Source organism: Leptinotarsa decemlineata, unplaced genomic scaffold (genome assembly GCF_025532065.1).
Source record: "Leptinotarsa decemlineata unplaced genomic scaffold, Ldec_3_MD MMD2_tig00026307_RagTag_RagTag, whole genome shotgun sequence".
NCBI lineage: Eukaryota > Metazoa > Arthropoda > Insecta > Coleoptera > Chrysomelidae > Leptinotarsa > Leptinotarsa decemlineata.
In genome coordinates, this window is record NW_027412681.1 from 6020224 (window position 1) to 6039121 (window position 18898).

General features: G+C 36.2%; 2 protein-coding genes across 2 annotated transcripts in view; one reads left to right on the plus strand and one right to left on the minus strand.

Moving 5' to 3' along the window:
• Positions 1 to 18898, minus strand: part of LOC111504397 (uncharacterized) — an 859110-nt gene that overhangs the window by 95624 nt on the left and 744588 nt on the right. The gene's annotated exons all lie outside the window — the stretch shown is intronic.
• Positions 3109 to 4035, plus strand: LOC141485035 (uncharacterized). Its single transcript, XM_074180908.1, has 2 exons — positions 3109 to 3260; positions 3324 to 4035. The coding sequence occupies exons 1-2, from the start codon at positions 3109 to 3111 to the stop codon at positions 4033 to 4035; spliced, it is 864 nt and encodes a 287-aa protein (XP_074037009.1).

The following is an 18898-nucleotide window of genomic DNA, read 5'->3' on the forward strand; positions in this document are numbered from 1 at the left end:
ATCCGGCACAATATTACACTGCACCTGGATTATCATGGGATGCCATGTTGAAGTTCACTAATGTTGAATTGGAATTACTAACTGACATTGATATGATTCACTTTTTTCAAAAAGGTATACGAGGTGGAATTAGTCAATGTAGCGAGAGGAAACATATAGCAAATAATAGATTTTTACCCAATTATAATCCCAACGAACCTTCCACATTCATTACATATTTAGATGCAACAAATCTATACGGTCACAGTATGTCACAACCTCTACCAACAAGTGAATTTACATGGTTGACACCAAATGAAATTCTTAATCTCGATGTGATGGATGTGAGTACTGATAGTCCGTATGGGTATGTATTTGAAGTGGACATTCATTATCCACAAGAGTTGCATGATAAACATTCTGACCTTCCATTTTTAGTCGAAAAAATAATACCACCTCGTACACAATCGAAAATTCCCAAATTAATTCCAAATTTGAATGATAAAAGAAAATATATTGTTCATTATAGGAATCTACAGCAAGCTGTCAAAAATGGATTGATTGTAATGAATACACATAGAGTATTGAAATTCAAACAATCATGCTGGATGAAACCCTATATAGATCTTAATACTGAAATGCGTAATAGGTCTAACAACAAATCTGTTAAAGATTTCTATAAACTAATGAATAATGCGGTGTATGGAAAGACAATGGAGAATGTAGATAATCGAATTGATGTTAGACTCGTTACACATTGGGAAAATATAAAGAAAAATATAGGTGCCAGCACTCTCATAGCCAAACCAAATTTCAAAAATTGTTCAATTTTCACTGATAATTTCGTTGCCATTCAATTGGGTAGAGTGAAGGTTCATTACGATAAACCATTATATTTGGGATTTTCCATATTAGAATTATCTAAAACAGTCATGTATGACTTTTTCTATGGATGCATCAAACAACACTTTGATGAAAATGTCTCTTTACTTTACACAGATACCGACTCGCTCATTCTTAAAGTAAACACAGAAAATTTTTATGAATTCATAAAAACTAACATAAGTAGATTTGATACATCCAATTACAGTATAGTTAACCAATTCAATATTCCAGTAACAAGTTCAGTCTTGGGTAACTTCAAAGATGAATTTCCAAATGATCCAATCATGAGTTTTTATGGTACAGGTGCTAAAGCATATTATGTGAAATCTGTTGATGGTGAATTTAAGAAAGCCAAAGGGGTTAAACGATCTGTAATAAAGAATGAATTGACATGCGAAGATTATCAAAAAATCGTCGAACAAGGTGGTATGATATTCAGAAAGATGAATTCATTTAGAAGCGTGTTACATGATATGTATACTGAATTAAAAAATAAAGTTGCATTATCATATCACGATGATAAACGATTTATCATTCCGAATACTACCCACACTCTTCCTTGGGGTCATAATGATATTGAATTTTATGAAAACGATCCAAATGAGAACATTCGTTGGATAAGTAATATTATTCAACAATCACAATCTCAGGAGACTCCATTGGATCAATTGATTAATTTATTATCTGCCGAGATCAATGATTGAAATATCATTCAATATCTTCAAAACCGGAAAATTCAATATTGATATTTATGTAGCCATTTATAATTAATAATATATGATAGAAGTAATGTGATATTAATGTATTATGTATGTATGTATATGTATTACTGTAATGAATATAAAATGATTAAAATTTTATTTGTATTATTTCTATTTCCCTAATCAATTACTGCAATATATAGTATAATGTAAATGACAGAAATATCAGTTTGAAGAGAATCATCGTAGAGTGCACAATGTCTAAAACAATCGATAAGTTTGGTAGAAAAAGAAAATGGGGTGGTAATGTCATTCGAGGTCCTCCTGGGAATGGTTTTAAATTAACAAAAGATGGTCATTATGACATGCAAAGGAAAATATTGAAAAATACAAGTGAACCAATTGACAAGAGTGATTGTGTAACTGTATCATATCTTGAGGGGGAAATTAATGGAGCAAAGGAAGTTATACTTCTAGCCCTACAAGCTGCAATACAATCCACAATAGGCAATATTGCTCGGGACGCCCGGCAAGCATTTAACGATAAAATTGCAGAGGCTCGGATAACTTTCACTCGTAAATTTGACAAACTTACAAGTGATGTAGACATAAAAATGTCTGACATAACAGCGTCTACAAATAAAAAATTTGATGCTATGTCAAACATAACAGGGACTACAATGAAAAAGTATGATGTACTGGAACAGAGAGTTGAAGTATTGGAGAAAAACCATAAAGAAGTTTTGGAGAGAAACTATAAAGTCAGGCCATCATCATCAGGTGGACTGGGATATCCAGGACTGAACATTAATCCAAATCATAGAATAATACAACCAAAACCAAAACCAACTGATGATGTATTAATGGAACCAACATGGTGAATGTATTCCCTCGTTAGGTTAGGTTAATAGCTACGTTAGGTTAGCTGCATACTTACGTTAGGTTAGGTGTTAGGTTAGTATTCCCTCGTTAGGTTAGGTTAATAGTTACTGTAGGTTAGGTTAGGTTAGGTTAGGTTAGGTTAGGTTAGGTTAGGTTAGGTGTTCGGTTGCATAGCGGTAGGTTAGCGTACTAGGTTAGGTTACGTTAATACATACGATAGGTTAGGTGTTCGGTTGCATAGCGGTAGGTTAGCGTACTAGGTTAGGTTACGTTAATACATACGATAGGTTAGGTGTTCGGTTGCATAGCGGTAGGTTAGCGTACTAGGTTAGGTTACGTTAATACGTTAATACGTTAGGTTAGGTGTTCGGTTGCATATTATGTTACGAACGCGCGCGCGAAGAGGGCGTAGATGTCTCTCCAGATGTCCCGCCTACCTGGGGCCGGAGGCCCCACCCACCTGGGCGGAGCCCAGGCAGTGGGCGGGGCCCGTTAGGGCCACGCCCCCCCCCCCCCCCCCCCCCGTCGCCACCAACTTTTCGGATACCCCGCCCCTTTCCGAAGCCCCGCCCCCTTTCCGAAGCCCCGCCCCTCCCCTCCCCGAAGCCCCGCCCCCCCGACTCCCAACATTTGCGCATGTACACCCCTACCCTCATCGCGCATGTGCGCTCCCACCATTTTCCCACCGCTCACGCATCGAAGTCGATACCCTCCGGAGAGCACTCCACAACATTCAGTTCGAGAAGTCATCTCATCGAGAGCAGTCCACTCCACAACAAGGCAGTACGTTCCAACGACCAACTTGATATTTGAGTAAGTAAATTAGGAATGTTATTTTTTATATCAACTAACTTTGTATTATTTCTTCTTTTTCAGAATGGCAACCAATACACAGGAGGTGAATAATGCTGTGGCGTCTATTCTGCCGGTGTCCGCTGACCAGGAGGAGGCAGCATCTTCGAGAGCGGTGACGGTTGACCAGCCAACCACTTCGCGTTCGCGAGTTAGGTGCAGATCTTCTAGCCCTGACTTATTCGAGGAGGAGGAGGAAGTCAGGGCTGTGAAGAAGGTTTGCCAACGACCTGCAGCAAAGGTTGGTCCTATTTCAAAGTACCGAGCTACTTGCAATAGGACTAATCCTTATGCAGGTAGTTTTTCGACCTCTCGTAAGAGGGCCTCCACACCAGCAGCAGCACCAGCAGCAGTGGAAATTCCGAGGAGTCCTTCTCCGGAGTTGGTGATATTGTCGCCGTTGGTGACGCGACTACCACCGCTGCCAGCGACACCGGCGGATCCTGAGGTGTTGGTGCCACAGCCTATCGGAGAGGTTAGTGAAAAGATGAGTGTTTTTCTGCAGAGATGCAAGAAAGCAGAACGAGCTGCCCGATCTAGCGAGGCCGAGTTGGTTACCATGAAGCGACAAATGGCTGAAATGGATAACCGACGGAGGGAACTCCAAAAGGAAATGGCCGAAATAGATCGGAATTATGCATCTCTGCAGGAAAGGTGTAAAGCAAAGACCTCTTCGATAGAGCTGTACAAAAAAGTAGTGACAGTTATGGACACTCTTTTTGTAGATGAAGTGTAAATGTAAGATTAGTTTTAGGTTAGTTAGGAGTATTTAATTATGGTAGTTTTAAGTTTATATTTGTTAAGTTTATATTGAATAAAGGAAAAGGAAGTGAAATAAAGGGTGTACACTGTTTTTTGGTTTGGTACACATTGAACAATGCGATGGTTGGAGCATTTTTCTTCACTTCCTCTTATTATCATTATTATTTTTTTATTTCAATTCCAAGTTCTTCTAGACAAATACCTCACATCAATTTTTGTGTTCTCTAATCACTTGTAAATAATTTCATGTGAAGAAAATTTAAAAAATAAAAAAATAGACATGTTTCATAGTGAAATCGACAAGTATATTTCATTTGTATTTTATCCATTCAAGTATCTCTTTCATTGAATATGTCTTATGTCACTTTGCAATTTACCCCTACTCATTGAATATGTCTTATGTCACACTACAATTTACCCCTACTCAATGTTCCACTCCTCTCCCACTCCCTCTCGAAAGTATAAAAGTAGAAATCATCTGATGAAACATTCAGTTGATCAGCTAGCATCGAGATGGAACCCGATTCAACCTCCGAACCCTATAGCTGCCCGGATCAGGGGTACAACTTCAATTACTGGGATAACAGCCAGGTACAGGTTGTCTCTTCCACCACGGAACCCCACAGTCCGCCATACGAATACCGGGATCACGACATCAGGATGCAAGTTCAGCATGTCACTGGCAGTGACGAAGGACACTTGGATGACTCGGAATATCCAGATCCTGACGGATGGTGGGACCCTGCTTATGATGACATTGTCCCAATGAGTAGCGACGACGACGATGATGACGACGACGACTCTGGTGATGATGCTGATGACGAGCTTGACGTTAGACGTCCTCCACCATCCCCTATCCTCATCGAGGATAGTCCTCCGCCATCCCCAATCCTAATCGATGATGATGTCCTCAATTCCGATGATGACATATAATCATCTACTCGTCCATCATTTCCTTTCCTTTCCTTCCACGGAGTACACACTTTTTGGTTGGTGTACACGAGGCACTGCGAGGCTGGGGCAGTGTCTTCCTCCCTTCCTCTCCCTCTTATTAGTTTTTTTTCCATAATAATCACTAGAATTTCTCCTAATAATCGCTCAGAGTTTCATTCTTGATGTTTTCGAATCTCAAACACTGTTCTACATTTCACCCCCTCCATTTCATTTCTTCCAATATAAATATAGCAACAATCCCAGTTCTATATCATTCTTCCACAATGTCGAGTACAGGACCCATCCAAGTACATGAAATAGATTCAACGTCTGATCATTTGAGTACAACCTTCGCTCAATTTCTGCAGCGAATCTATGATCTTCCTGATGATTTCGCAGAACGAGTGGAACAAGGTATTCAGGACGACATAGATGCTGTTGACGATAATAATGCGGATGATGTGATTAGTATATCATCTGATTCAGCTGATTATGACGACGACGACATCATGAGTATATCATCTGATTCAGATGACTACTATGAGGATGATATCATTAGTATATCATCTGATTCAGATGACGATACCATAATTATTGTTTCTGATGATGAGGAGCGTTAGTCCATATCATTGCATGGATTAATAAAAAAATAACAGCCCTTTTCAGGGCTACAATTAAAGACTGAAACAATAAAAAAAATAGCTCTTTTCAGAGCTACCATTATACTTTCAAACAGAAACAGATTCATACCATTGTTAACATTATGTTAACATTATAATCTCAAACGAAATATATGTATGTGAAAGTATTCATCATTATATGCATATGAATGATTGACAAATGCCAACTTCAACTTTCATTTAAAGTAGTACTCATCATATGCATAGATATTCAATGACTATCAAATTCCAAATTTCGACTTTTCAGTCAAAGTAGTAATTTATTTGTCATATAATGTATAGATATTCAAAGACTAACAAATTTCCAACTTAGACTTTTATTAATCAAAGTATTCATTTGTCACATAATCTATGAATACTAATACAACTAACTACTGTTTGTGTGAATAATGTAGCCCTGAAAAGGGCTGTTGTTTTTTTTTTGACCAGTAGGTCCACGGTTATTGTGCCACAGGTTGGACATTATTACATATAATACATGTAGATACTCGGGTGAAGTTTGTTAGTGGCCTCTCGCAAGCTTCACACCAATTCTGTCCCATTTCCATAATTGAGACAGTGTTGTGGGTGTTGACATGGGCATACCACCCTCCATTATTGTTTCTATGCGAATAAAACCGAAAGCAGCACCAACATAGTTTTTTGTTCTCTCCATCTATTGTGCTGATCAATACGTATGCATCCAATGCACAATACAAATCCAAGGGATCTTCCAGTGTCTCACTGACATTGAGTGTTCGCATACCGATCCTCATAGCACCATCACCTTCAGTTGTGTCAGCTTCTATCCCTTCATCATCTCCTTCTTCATCCATGACCCTCTCAAACTCCATCACGTCATCATCTTCGTCGCTTTGGTTGGCCTCGTTTTCAACTTCGTCTATCTCATCTTCATCGACTCCAACATCTTCTGCTTCAACTATTACTTCCTCTAGCGGAACATTGACATCCTCATCATCTGATTCGTCTATCCAATTGTTTTCATCAACAGCAGCTATTCTATTTAATGCAGCATTTATTTTTGCAGAATTCATCTTGTTGTTGTTTGCTCACAGTTGTAGAGAGTGAATGAATGAACTCTAGGTTTGCAAGTCAACTTATATAGGAGGTGATGCGACTCCCACTTGACTCGTTTAGAGTGGAATAGTAGGAGAAGTTATCCCACTATACTTCCACATGATGTTGATTTGTATAAATAGAGATCGTAGGTATAGGAGAGAGCATTCAGAGTTTCTGTAAGTCATCTCTTTATATTTCTAATCGAATTAGTAAAATGCCGTTTCCAAAAGAGTGGAATGAAAAACCAAAAGTGTGTGTCTACCCAATGATGATTGCAGGGGCTATTGTGTGCTACTTTTGTCAAATAAGTAGACCTAAGGATTCAATCAATCCATGTACTGGTATGTGTAGTGATTGCGTGTTGCGGATTCAACTATCGCCTCCTTCTCATCCACCGAAGCGAACAAAATCGGATTATCGTCAACAACAGTTACAGTGTCTGAAGTGTTCCGAACCTATAATATTTAACAATATAGGTATCTGTAGAAATATTTGTGGTATCTGTGCTGCCGTTCCAACTCCACTGCAACGTTGTTTGCGTTGTGATACATATTCCATGAATTGTTGGAATCATGTATGCAATGCATGTAGAAGTACTTGGGATCTGTGTGAGAAGGTTGGTCAACTCTACCCCAATAGGAGAATCCATTTTTTTCAATGTTGGTGTTTGACGCACGAGCAACAACTATTGAGGAATAGAGTCAAAGAACGTTCCACATCCACAGAGACATATTAACATTTTTCATTTTTTATTATCGTTATTGTCCTCTATTATTAATAAATATATATATATTTTGAATTTATTTGTATTATTTTCTAACATTTAAAAATACATGCATGCAACACAAAGTTTTCCTCTTAAATGACAAAGATTGTTACATGCGTGAATAGTTTAGTGAGAGAGCGCATGTGCCAGTTGATGAAAGAGCGCATGCGCTAGTTTATTTTCTTCTATAAATGGTGAGGTCTCAGTAACATCATCACCTTTCCTATCCACATTCTATTGCTATCACATATCATTCCTCAGACCTTAATAATCATGAGCTCTATGCCGCTATTGATTGCTGAAGATGGTTCACCACTTGTTGATATCGATCAGACTGATTTTGAAAATATTCCAGTATTACATTTATCGAGTCAAGATTCGATAAATGATTTTGATATTAACGACTTCGTTAACTTTGCAGATGTGCCAGAACCAAATGAGCAAATTATTATTGAAAATCCGATCGTTTCGCAATTATCATCACTCAAACACTCTTCATCTACCCTTCCTCTTGGTGTTGATAAGAAATCTAGAACAATCAAGAGGAAGGTTACTAAGGCATCTTCATCGATTGTCACTGACTTTAAAGAAAAGAAAGAATCCAAAAGTGTTGTGCGACAGAAAAAACCCGCAACGAAAAGTGACAGATCGAAGAGGAAGCCAAAAGGTACTCCTAAAGAAATGAAGAGTGATTTGAAAGCTGAACCGCTATCTTCTTTCAGCCCCCTCCATCGGTTTGGGGAAATGAAAAGGAAAGCAAAATGCCGTCTTGTAAAGGCACAGATGACTATTGCTGAACTTGAAAAGAGTGAGCGAGCTATTAATGCTAATAATGAAACTCTTGAAGCATTAGATGCCAAGATTGCATTAGCGAAGGTTGAATTGGCTAGAATGTCTAAAGATGCTGATGAACTCCGTTCAAAAATTGGTAAAGATAAGCAATTCCATCAACGTTCGAGAATGCAAGCTCAGGCTGAGCTTGAGGAGTCGACTAAGCTTTATGAGACAGCATTATCAGTGAGAGATAATTGGCAAAAAGAGTTGGATACTGCATTTCAAAGTGACGGCGATTAGTTTTGGGAATGATAATGTGTTTTCAATATCGTGAGTTGAAAAATATAAGCGGGAATGGAGTATACAATTAATTTGGTTTGGTATACACAGAACATTGCGAATGGCTGGGGCAATGTTTACCGCTGCAATATTTTTCAGTTCACATACTTATAATTGAAATGAAAACAATAATGAACTTTAATATTACTTTATTCATAAAAGTCACTATTATATACATTTAAACCATATTTGATTCATCAATCCAAGAATTTTGTTCGCTAGGAAGGCCTAACCACTTTACATATACTTTATTTTTTCTTCTCTTCAACACCTTCTCAATCAGATATACGTCAGGATTCTCGGTTCGTAATAACTCTTCTTCGTAAAAACATCCTCTAATCGGCTGTTCATTCATATCTTCAAGATTATAAGTCGTTGGGATGGTTTTATTAATTTTAACAATCTTGAATAGCTCCGTGGTAAAATTCGCAGTGTAAGACTTTTCAAAAATATGTTTGTATTTACTTATACGTACAATATCATTTAATTGGAATTTGGGTTTACTTTGTCTTCCTCCAATTCCATTGATACCCTTGAATTTTAATTTTGTTGTTGAATCAACATTGATGGGTGCCATACCTATTGTACGATGAACTTTATTATTATATCTACTAGTTATAATTGGAAGAATATCAAGCCATTTGTGGTGACCTCTCATCGAAAATTCCTTGTAGAGCCATGCCTTTATTGTACGAATCACTCTTTCTGCTATAGCTGCCTTCTTTGTGCTAAATGTTGAATAATGATTGATATTATATTCTCGCATGAGAGATGAGAAGCTTTTATTGAAAAATTCTTTCCCTTGATCGCTTTGTATGTGTTTGGGGGAGTATTTGGCTTCTTTCAGTACATGTTTCATTGCATTAGTTACTGTACTACCTGTTTTATCTTTAACTGCTACAGTCCACAGATATTTGGAGTAACAATCTATCACTACAAGTATATATCGGTATCCTTCATTACTTTTTGCATAAGGTTGCAGTTCAGCTAAATCTATTTGCCATAGATCTGCAAAACCTTTGATGGTGGTTATTCTTCTACGAAAATTACGTCTTGCAGGTTTATGTAATTCATTAACAACTTGTCGTTTGACATCACTTATTTCATTAGTCATTCTATTTCAATATGATTAAAGAGAAAAGGTGATAATGTTACTGCATTGAATGATGATGTGACAGTGATCATTACATGTGAATATGTTAATATATTATACCTTCTTCACGTAATTCTTCAATTATTGAAATTATTTCATTATCATGTCCGGTATGTCCGGCTGACTTTGAAGCTACCAATAGTCGTAGGCGAGCAACTAACTCTTTCGGTGAATTCCAGTACACATAATTCACAGGTTTAGAATTATATATTTTCTCCATTTTCACTCGTTTGAGTGCTCCACCAATTTTACTTCTACTTCTTATTGGATATTGTCGTGAGTCTAATAGAGGTTTGATAACTTCACGAAATTTTTTAGAATTTGTATTTTTAAAACCATTCTTCAGATGATATTGTTTATATGGAGCATTCGTTATTTTCAATATTTTGGAATATACTTGACGAGTTTCTTCATTATCAACATCTTGTGGATTCTTCAAAAAAATCATATCATACAATTCTGGACTACCTGCGCATTCATATTTTTTCACTTTATTAGCATCCCAAAATGAAATGTTTCCATCTTTGAAATTTACCACTAGACTTCCCATTTTCAGCTTTTGTGTAATTGGATCCATACGTACGCCAAATGTTCCATCATATGCTGGATTTCTAGATTTTATATTATTCAAATGTTTCATCAAAACATCTTCACCACTTTCATTCATAACAGGTGAGATGTCAGGATCCGAGGAATCGATGTGGGACGATGATGGTGTTTCGAATAGAGTTGTTCTCATATCGTCTTGAAGTGTGCTCGTGTCACTATTCACAGATGATACACTACCAAAAGATTGTTTTCTTCCTATTGGAGTACTCATGGGATAATTTGAAGTAGATTGAACAGTTCCATGATTTGGTGATAACACTGGTGATTTAGAAGTAGCGTTTGATGATAAAACATTCAATGGTTTCATTATGGGCTCATACAATCTTTCAAGTGTCGTACGATTTTCAATATTATCATTCTTGATAGAGTTGAATTTCTGCCTGACAGCTTCTGTTGTCTCTACTAGTTGACGTTTCAAATTTATTTCATTGTTTTTATTTTCAGGATCTTTTTTTGTATTCATAATGCCCTTTTTTTTGAATTAAAGCTTAATTCGTTGGTGAAGTGACCACTACAATATTCAGTGATCGAATAAGTTCCAAAAACAAGATCATGGGTATATAAAACTATCGAATCCTTTGCGATATCTACCTTCATCTATTTTTCTATCCTTATCAATGACTAGAAATCCATATTGGTCCTCCCAGCATTTAACACACATCAATTGGAATTGTTTGAATGTTACATCGGGTGAAACATGATCTGAATAAATGTGATGTAAATTCGTCTCATCTTGTTTGAACATTATAATGAAATTGGTATTGTCACGCACTAACTGTTTGGGTACCCGTGAATATGTCTGTGCTAGATAAAAACAATCAACATCCTTATGACGTCCCATACAGAAATATGATCTAATAATATCTTGCTTTTCACATATTACATCATCGAAAATGAAAACAGAATTAGGCTTAGCGTCGGAGGGTTCCACTATTTCTGCATTATTGCTGAATGTATAAAAACCTAATCCTTTTATAGGTTCCAAAACACTTCGCAAGTACTGATATTTAGGTTGATTGAGTGATTTCGAATAGAGATACACATTTCTAAATCTCAGTCCTTGTGGATGTGTTAATAGTGATATCATTGCATTCGTCTTTCCACAATTTGAAGGTCCTATAATGAGTCCTCGAACTGATGATGGAAGTAGTGGACCATGTCTGAATACCCTTTGTCCATTCAATCCACAACCAAATTTCTCATCTAGATTATCTACAGCAAACTTTTCTTTCTGTTTTACAATGCGCATCGTGCCGTGGTTGGAGACTATATAAATGTTATTAGCTTATTCATTTCAATGTGTACCATCAAACGATACGGACGTATTGAAAGTGATCGTAAAATTAAAAGAGGTTGTGGTTTTGTTAATGATTTAATAAACAAACTTCCTTTCGAATTACATCTACCGGAGGTTATCAATACTGTGGACCGGGTACAAAATTGAAACAACGTTTAGCTCGTAACGACCCTGGAATCAATAAATTAGATATTGAATGCAAAAAACACGATATTCAATATTCTAAGCATCCATCCGATCTTGCAGCAAGACATTTAGCCGACAAAGAACTTGAATACAGCGCTTGGGATAGGGTTAAATCGAAGGACGCGAGTATTGGGGAAAGAGCAGCTGCATTACTTGTCACCAACATTATGAAAGCGAAAAGACATATGGGCATGGGTTGTAGTACCAATAAGAAAAAATGTAAGAGGAAACAAACGAAGAAAAATAAAATTAAAAAAGTTGCATTTGGTGCTGGGATAGTCCATAAAGTGCGAAATGTATTGAAGAAAGCTGGTGGGAATCAATTTGTGACGAATAATAGCAAAAAAGCTATCACTGTGGCATTGCAGGCGGCACGTAAATACCTTAAAGCTGCCGGTGGAAAGAAGAAAATCCGCACACCACGCATAATTCCTGTTCCCAAGATCGGTGGACTTTTACCATTGATACCAATTTTTGCTGGACTATCCGCACTAGGAAGTTTGGCGGGAGCTGCTGCTGGTATTACCAAGGCCGTGAATTCGGCAAAAGCCAGCAGAGCGGCTTTAATGGAAGCCAATCGTCACAATAAAACCATGGAGGCTGTAGCATTAGGCAAACGCGGAAGTGGAATATATCTCAAACCATACCGTAAAGGTTTAGGACTATATTTAAAACCATACAAAGCCACAAACAAAACAAAAAACTAATTGAACCCCTACCTCAGAGGCCTCTTACTGATCTCGATCTCAGTTATTATGCACAAAAATGAAAATTCCACATTTTCGTGGTGTTTTTATGCGTGATAGATTACCATCTTCAGGTCCAAAACAAAACGAGACAGCTATTGTTAATTTAGATGGAATAAGTGGACCAGGAACACATTGGGTGGCATATAAAAAATGTGGGAAAGAAGTCACATATTTCGATAGTTTTGGAGATCTACCCCCACCATTGGAATTGACTCGATTCTTTCGAAAATGTTCGAATGTAAAAATCAAATATAACTATGATCGACAACAGAAATTTAATACAGTTCTCTGTGGTCACTTGTGCTTGCAGTTTCTCTCTAAATAATTTTCCAAATAAAAATGGATTCAACACCAAAACTGGATCGGGAGGCTATCAAGGGAATGGGGTTTTCACTTAGAATGTTTTCAAAATATGGTACCTTGAAAAAAATGGATAAAGTGATGCTTGCAAATATGCCTAAGGAAGTGATACTTGCATGTGTTGCACATGAGATTGCATATGTTTGGGAAAAGTTGCCTAAGCATCTGCAAGATGACATCGATATAATGAAACATAGATATTGTTATGAGCACCACCACCACGATCAAAATTCAGAATCGGATGTTAATGACGGTCCTATACCTCGGAAATCTATGTGTTGTATTTGTAATATAGAGGATGTGAATATTGGTATCAATAAAAATGATACTTATTACAATACAACACCTTCCAAAAAGTGTAAATTGTCTCAAATGTGCTGTTGCTGTGTACAATAATAAATTGAAATGTGTTTCAAAATATTCATCAGTCATGTCACGAAAGTTCGAGCTACAAGCTGTCGGGACAAGTGTCTTGAGTGCGGATTTTTTTCCACCAATTGAATTGGATAGGAACAGTCGTTATGGATTAGGACTTTTGGGATTCTATGGATGCAATACAATCAATAATATAACTGAAGCTAATAACTTAGTTAGTTTTAGAATCAGTAATGACAACTCATCGATACCCCAAAAGTTGACAATTGAAATTCCATGTGGTGCTTATGAAATAGAAGAGATCAATGCCGTCATACAGAAACATATCATGTTCAGATTGTTTCATGATAAAAAACCAAATGATGTCGTTGCAGATGATATTTTCTATCTACACGCCAATAATAATACATTCAAATGTGAAATGCGATCCAAATATGAAATTGATCTGACACATCCAAATTCAATAGCAGAAATGATGGGGTTCGCTCATGAAATATTTCCACCAAATCAGATACATGAATCATCATTACCAATAAACATTACAACTGTGAGACTTATCCGCTTAGATTGCAATATAATATCTGGTTCATATATAAATGGTGAAGAATCCCACATTCTTTTCTCATTCGATATTGATGTTGAACCTGGCTACAATCTTACTAAAGAACCACACAGTATTATATATATGCCTGTCAGTCCAGAAGGTCGTCAATTGATTCACAACATTACAGTGCGTATTTTGGATGAAAAAAATAACCTTATCGATTTTGGAAGTGAAGAAGAGATTTTCATTATTTTGGAATTGAAGAAAATCGAATAACTGTTGTTATGGGTTTCATTTATAATAGACAAAATCGCATTGAACAATCCCAAACGAGTTGCACTATCAAAAAGAAAGGTGTGCATAAAAAGAAGCTCATTCCACAAGTGTATGCTAAACAGTTAGCACATAACGCTCTGTCTGTGAGTGATCTTAAATTTTTGAAATCGATTGGATTGAAAGTGAGAAAATAACAATGGTGCTCGAAACAAACAATGAAAAGTTGAATATATTCAATGAACCAGTGCTCGATCATTCTCTCATAAGTTTACATGAGCACACATATAAGCCCTATGGATCACCGCTATTCAGGAATTCGGATGAAATCAGAATTGCAATCAATAATCAAGATGTTATACTAGATATTGCCGAGAGCTTCATTTACATAGAAGGTAAATTCACCCCCAAAGATGTAGCGAAAACATGCTATCTCTCGAATAATGCAATTGCATTTCTCTTTGACGAAATTCGTTATGAAATGGGAGGTGAACAAGTGGCTGTTGTTAGAAAACCTGGGATAACATCTACAATGAAAACCATGATATCATTTGGACAATCTCATGCTAACACATTATTGACATCTGGTTGGGGACTTTCACAATTGAAGCAAGATATCTTGGATACAAACAGTCATGTTTTTAGTGGAAAACTACCACTGAAATATTTGATGGGTTTTGCTGAAGATTACAACAAAAGTATCTTGAATGCCAAACAGGAATTGATTTTGATTATCGCTCGATCATTCAAAAACTCATATATAGGTGAGGTTGATGCTGATTTGGAAATAAATAAAATCGAATGGAAAATAAGGCATATTGTACCAGATGATAAACACAAGCTCAAACTTTTGAGTAGAATAAACAAAAGCGGTCTGAATGCCAAAATCAAGTTGGCGTATCGTATGTGGGACCTCTATGAACTACCATCATTACGTGGGACTTCTTCAGACATATGGGCCATCAAAACAACTAACGCATTGGAAACTCCTCGTTTTGTCATCATCGCATTCCAAAGTACTACCACATCTGAAGATAGAACACAAGATATTACAAAATTCACAACTGCTGATATCAATAGTATTCGAGTATACTTGAATTCTGAAGTTTATCCATATGAGCGTTGGAATTTGAATTTCGATAAAAAACTTGATGCTCCTGCTTATTATGCTTTTGAGAGTTTCCAGCGAAGTTATTATGATAAAGATATGAGTGAACCTCTGATGGACATTGGACAATTTAGAGAGAATCCACTATTCGTCATCGATTGTTCCCATCAACCGAATGCAACAAAATCATCAACTATTGATATAAAGATTGAGTTTGAGACGAGGAAGACCAAGTTTCCAGACAACACTAAAGTATATGCATTAATTTTGCATGATACAGTTTTAACATACAATGCATTGGATGGTTCAGTTCATAGCAGATATTGACACTTTTTTTTCACTCTATCATGTACTGTTTTATGATCTTTTTTTTTTTTTATTTGTAACTGACTTATATCATGTATTGTATTTTATATCATATTTATTGTTTTGTAATCATTTTCTATTGTATTTCATCAGATTTAAATAAATAAAACATGAAAATAATACAAAGTTTTTTATTTGACATTATTTATGATTCACAGGAACATACAGACTATCTAAAATAACTTCTTCCTCATAATCATCATTTTCGCGACCATCTTCAATTTCCTCTCGATTTTCATCATTCAATTCAAAGTGATGAATAATCCATTCTGGCAAGTATGGTTGGAGGCTATACAGGAATCTTCTTAGGTTCAGTTCAATCATAACCTCACAAAGTTGCCACAATTCCAATTCATTATCCAAAAATTTGTTGCAAACTTCTGCACCACTCCAATAGTTCTCAGCATCACGAAGGCATAATTCGATTTGTTTTTCATCATAGCATACACTCATATCATAAACGCTTGCATGTTCGGCTCCATCACCCAACACCTTCAATTTAGACGACAAATGTTGAACCGATGATTTGAGATCTACAATATCGACCCAATCTTGACTTGCGTACTGCATCCACATCTTTAAATGGTGGAACTGAAATCGAACAAAAAAAAAAAACAATAAGCAACCTCCAATTTTTCAGTGATATAATACTCACATTCCCATTTTACTTGTAGTTACAAAGTGAGTGTATTCAACTAAGTTAGTAATGTTTATATTTCCATATAATTATCATCTAATATATGAATATTAATAAAACAATAAGAAATTCATTATAATTACTATTATTATTCAATCATATTGAATTTGACTAGAGTTATCGTTTTCACACCAAAAAAAACTTTGTAAGCTATGACCTAAAGAAATTCACTATAAATTATTACTATTATTCAATCATATTGAATTTGACTAGAGATCGCGTTTTCATGCCAGCAAAACTTTGTTGGCTCTGTCCTAAATACATCATCGTATATTTACCACCTGATGAGTTGATACAAGATATATCGTCATCACTGAATTGCAACGAAATACGTTTTGGTAGCCATGTTTTAAATAATTTATCATTGCTCACATCTTGCAAAGTTAATAAAATTGATTTACCAAATCGTGTAGAATAAGTTGACATATTTTTAATTATGTACACTTCATCAATTGGCAATGATGATAAGGCCTTTTGCTCTAGTATTTCAACCTCCTGTACAATCAAATTATTAATTTTATTCAAGTCTACTTTTGAAACGGACATGATGAAAATATATATGAAAATATAAACAATTTCCAACAGACAAATACACTCACCGTCTTCCTTCTATTACGAACTGAATAACACTCTACCAATTGCTAACTGCTGCAGATATATTCGTCTACTGATTTCATAGTGTGCCAGGCATTTCTTTTATATTAAACAGTGTGAGTCACCCCCACCATGAAACCGTGAAAGATTCACATTGCTAGTTGCTATCCACTAGAGATGCCTGACGTCACAGCCAAGCCCATCTCCCAACTTGATGCGATAACAGTTGCCGGTACGAGCAAGCAGTGGTCGTTGCGGTCTCGGAGAGGGTAGACGCTAGGCAAACAGTCCTCGGCTGCCGTTGTGTCACCATGGATAGCGGGGCTAGAGCGAACCTTCATCGCTTCAGGAGAGGTGAGGGCAGACCGATGAATACGCATTACTCTGCCACACGTCGTGGAGTGAACATGTCGCTCTCTAGCCGTTGAACGGTTATTGCTGTGACGTCACTCCACTACTAACTTGGTGCCCTAACACCGATGGAGCATTTATTACTTGGAGGATCTTCGAAGTATGCAGACGTATGTTTGTACATAGACAAACAAGCACATGATGAAACCCTGTACCGTGCATTCTCCTACACACACACATAAACACACAAAATCTCATATGAAAAAAAAATCTGAACGATCCATGCACCAGACACTTCAAGGTCACAACGCCTTGACTTCACTGCACAACAAAAAAAACTTCACCAAACAACAACCAATAAAAAAAGCAATTAATACGTCATAGTGGTGGGGGGAGGCCGAGAATCAGCTGTAAACAACTACTCATATTATTTCCGAAATGTTCAGTCAATAACAGTGGATAGGTAGTTGCCAAATAGATCTGCGATAATCTTTGGATCCGTGGTTAAATGACCTTCATAAGAGATTTCTAATTGTTTCTGTTTTTTGGATTTCCCTGTAAAATTATTTGTGATAGTCCAGATTGCTTTGGATTTATTGCTGGATTTTTTTATTTTGTTGTAGAATTCGCGTTTTTCTTTTTTAATATTTTTATCCACTTCTTTTTTCATTTTTATATAGTGAGTTTCAATTTCAATATCATCAGTTCTTTTCCTTAACCAGTCTAAGTGTTTTAGATTTTCTAAGTCCTTTTTCAATTTGTCTGATGAGATTATTTTATCCGAAAAGTTTCGATTTTTAGCTACCTTCCTTTTTTTTGAGAAGGCTAAATCAAAGCACCATAAAAAATTTCCTAAGAAGAGTTCGAAGGTCTCATCTACATTGCTCATGTTAGTGGATGGCATATTGCGTATTGTCTTCTCAAGGTGAAAACAGAATTCATTCACAGAGGCGTCATCGAAGCTACGGTAGGTATAGTACGGGTTTTCTATTTCAATTTCATTCTCAATATCAATATGAAGAGTAATATCAGTTATTTGAGCGTGATGGTCAGATAGATCTGGATCAAAATTAATTACTTTGGTTAGTTCAGGGTGACTAGTAACAACAACATCAATACATGAAAAACTAGTTTTGTTATTAATAGTAAAAATTCTAGTGTAATTATTAATCATAGATGACATTCCGAAAGAGCTGAAAATATCAGTTAGGATTCTCGATTCAATTTTTCTTCCTTTCATATCGATGTTAAGATCTCCACAAATATCAAATAGGTGAAAGAGCTGAATGCCTTCGTTAGTAGCTGGGATAGCTGATCATAAAAAAATTTATATTTATATTTATATTTATATTTATATTTATATTTATGTACTTATATTTGTATCTGTTTAGCTGGGCTTAATATTGTTCTGTTCATATACTTTGCTCTTGTCTCCAAGCATTATTTAATAGCTTATAATTGTTAACTTGATGTCCCATATACACGTTTTACTTTACTAGACTTTGCCAATAAGATGTTCAGATCTTGGGTAATAAAGCATATTTTGATTTGATTTGATTTGATACCCCTTCTCAAATAAACTCTTCATGTAGGAATGTAAACACCTTTTCCGTTTCGAACCTCA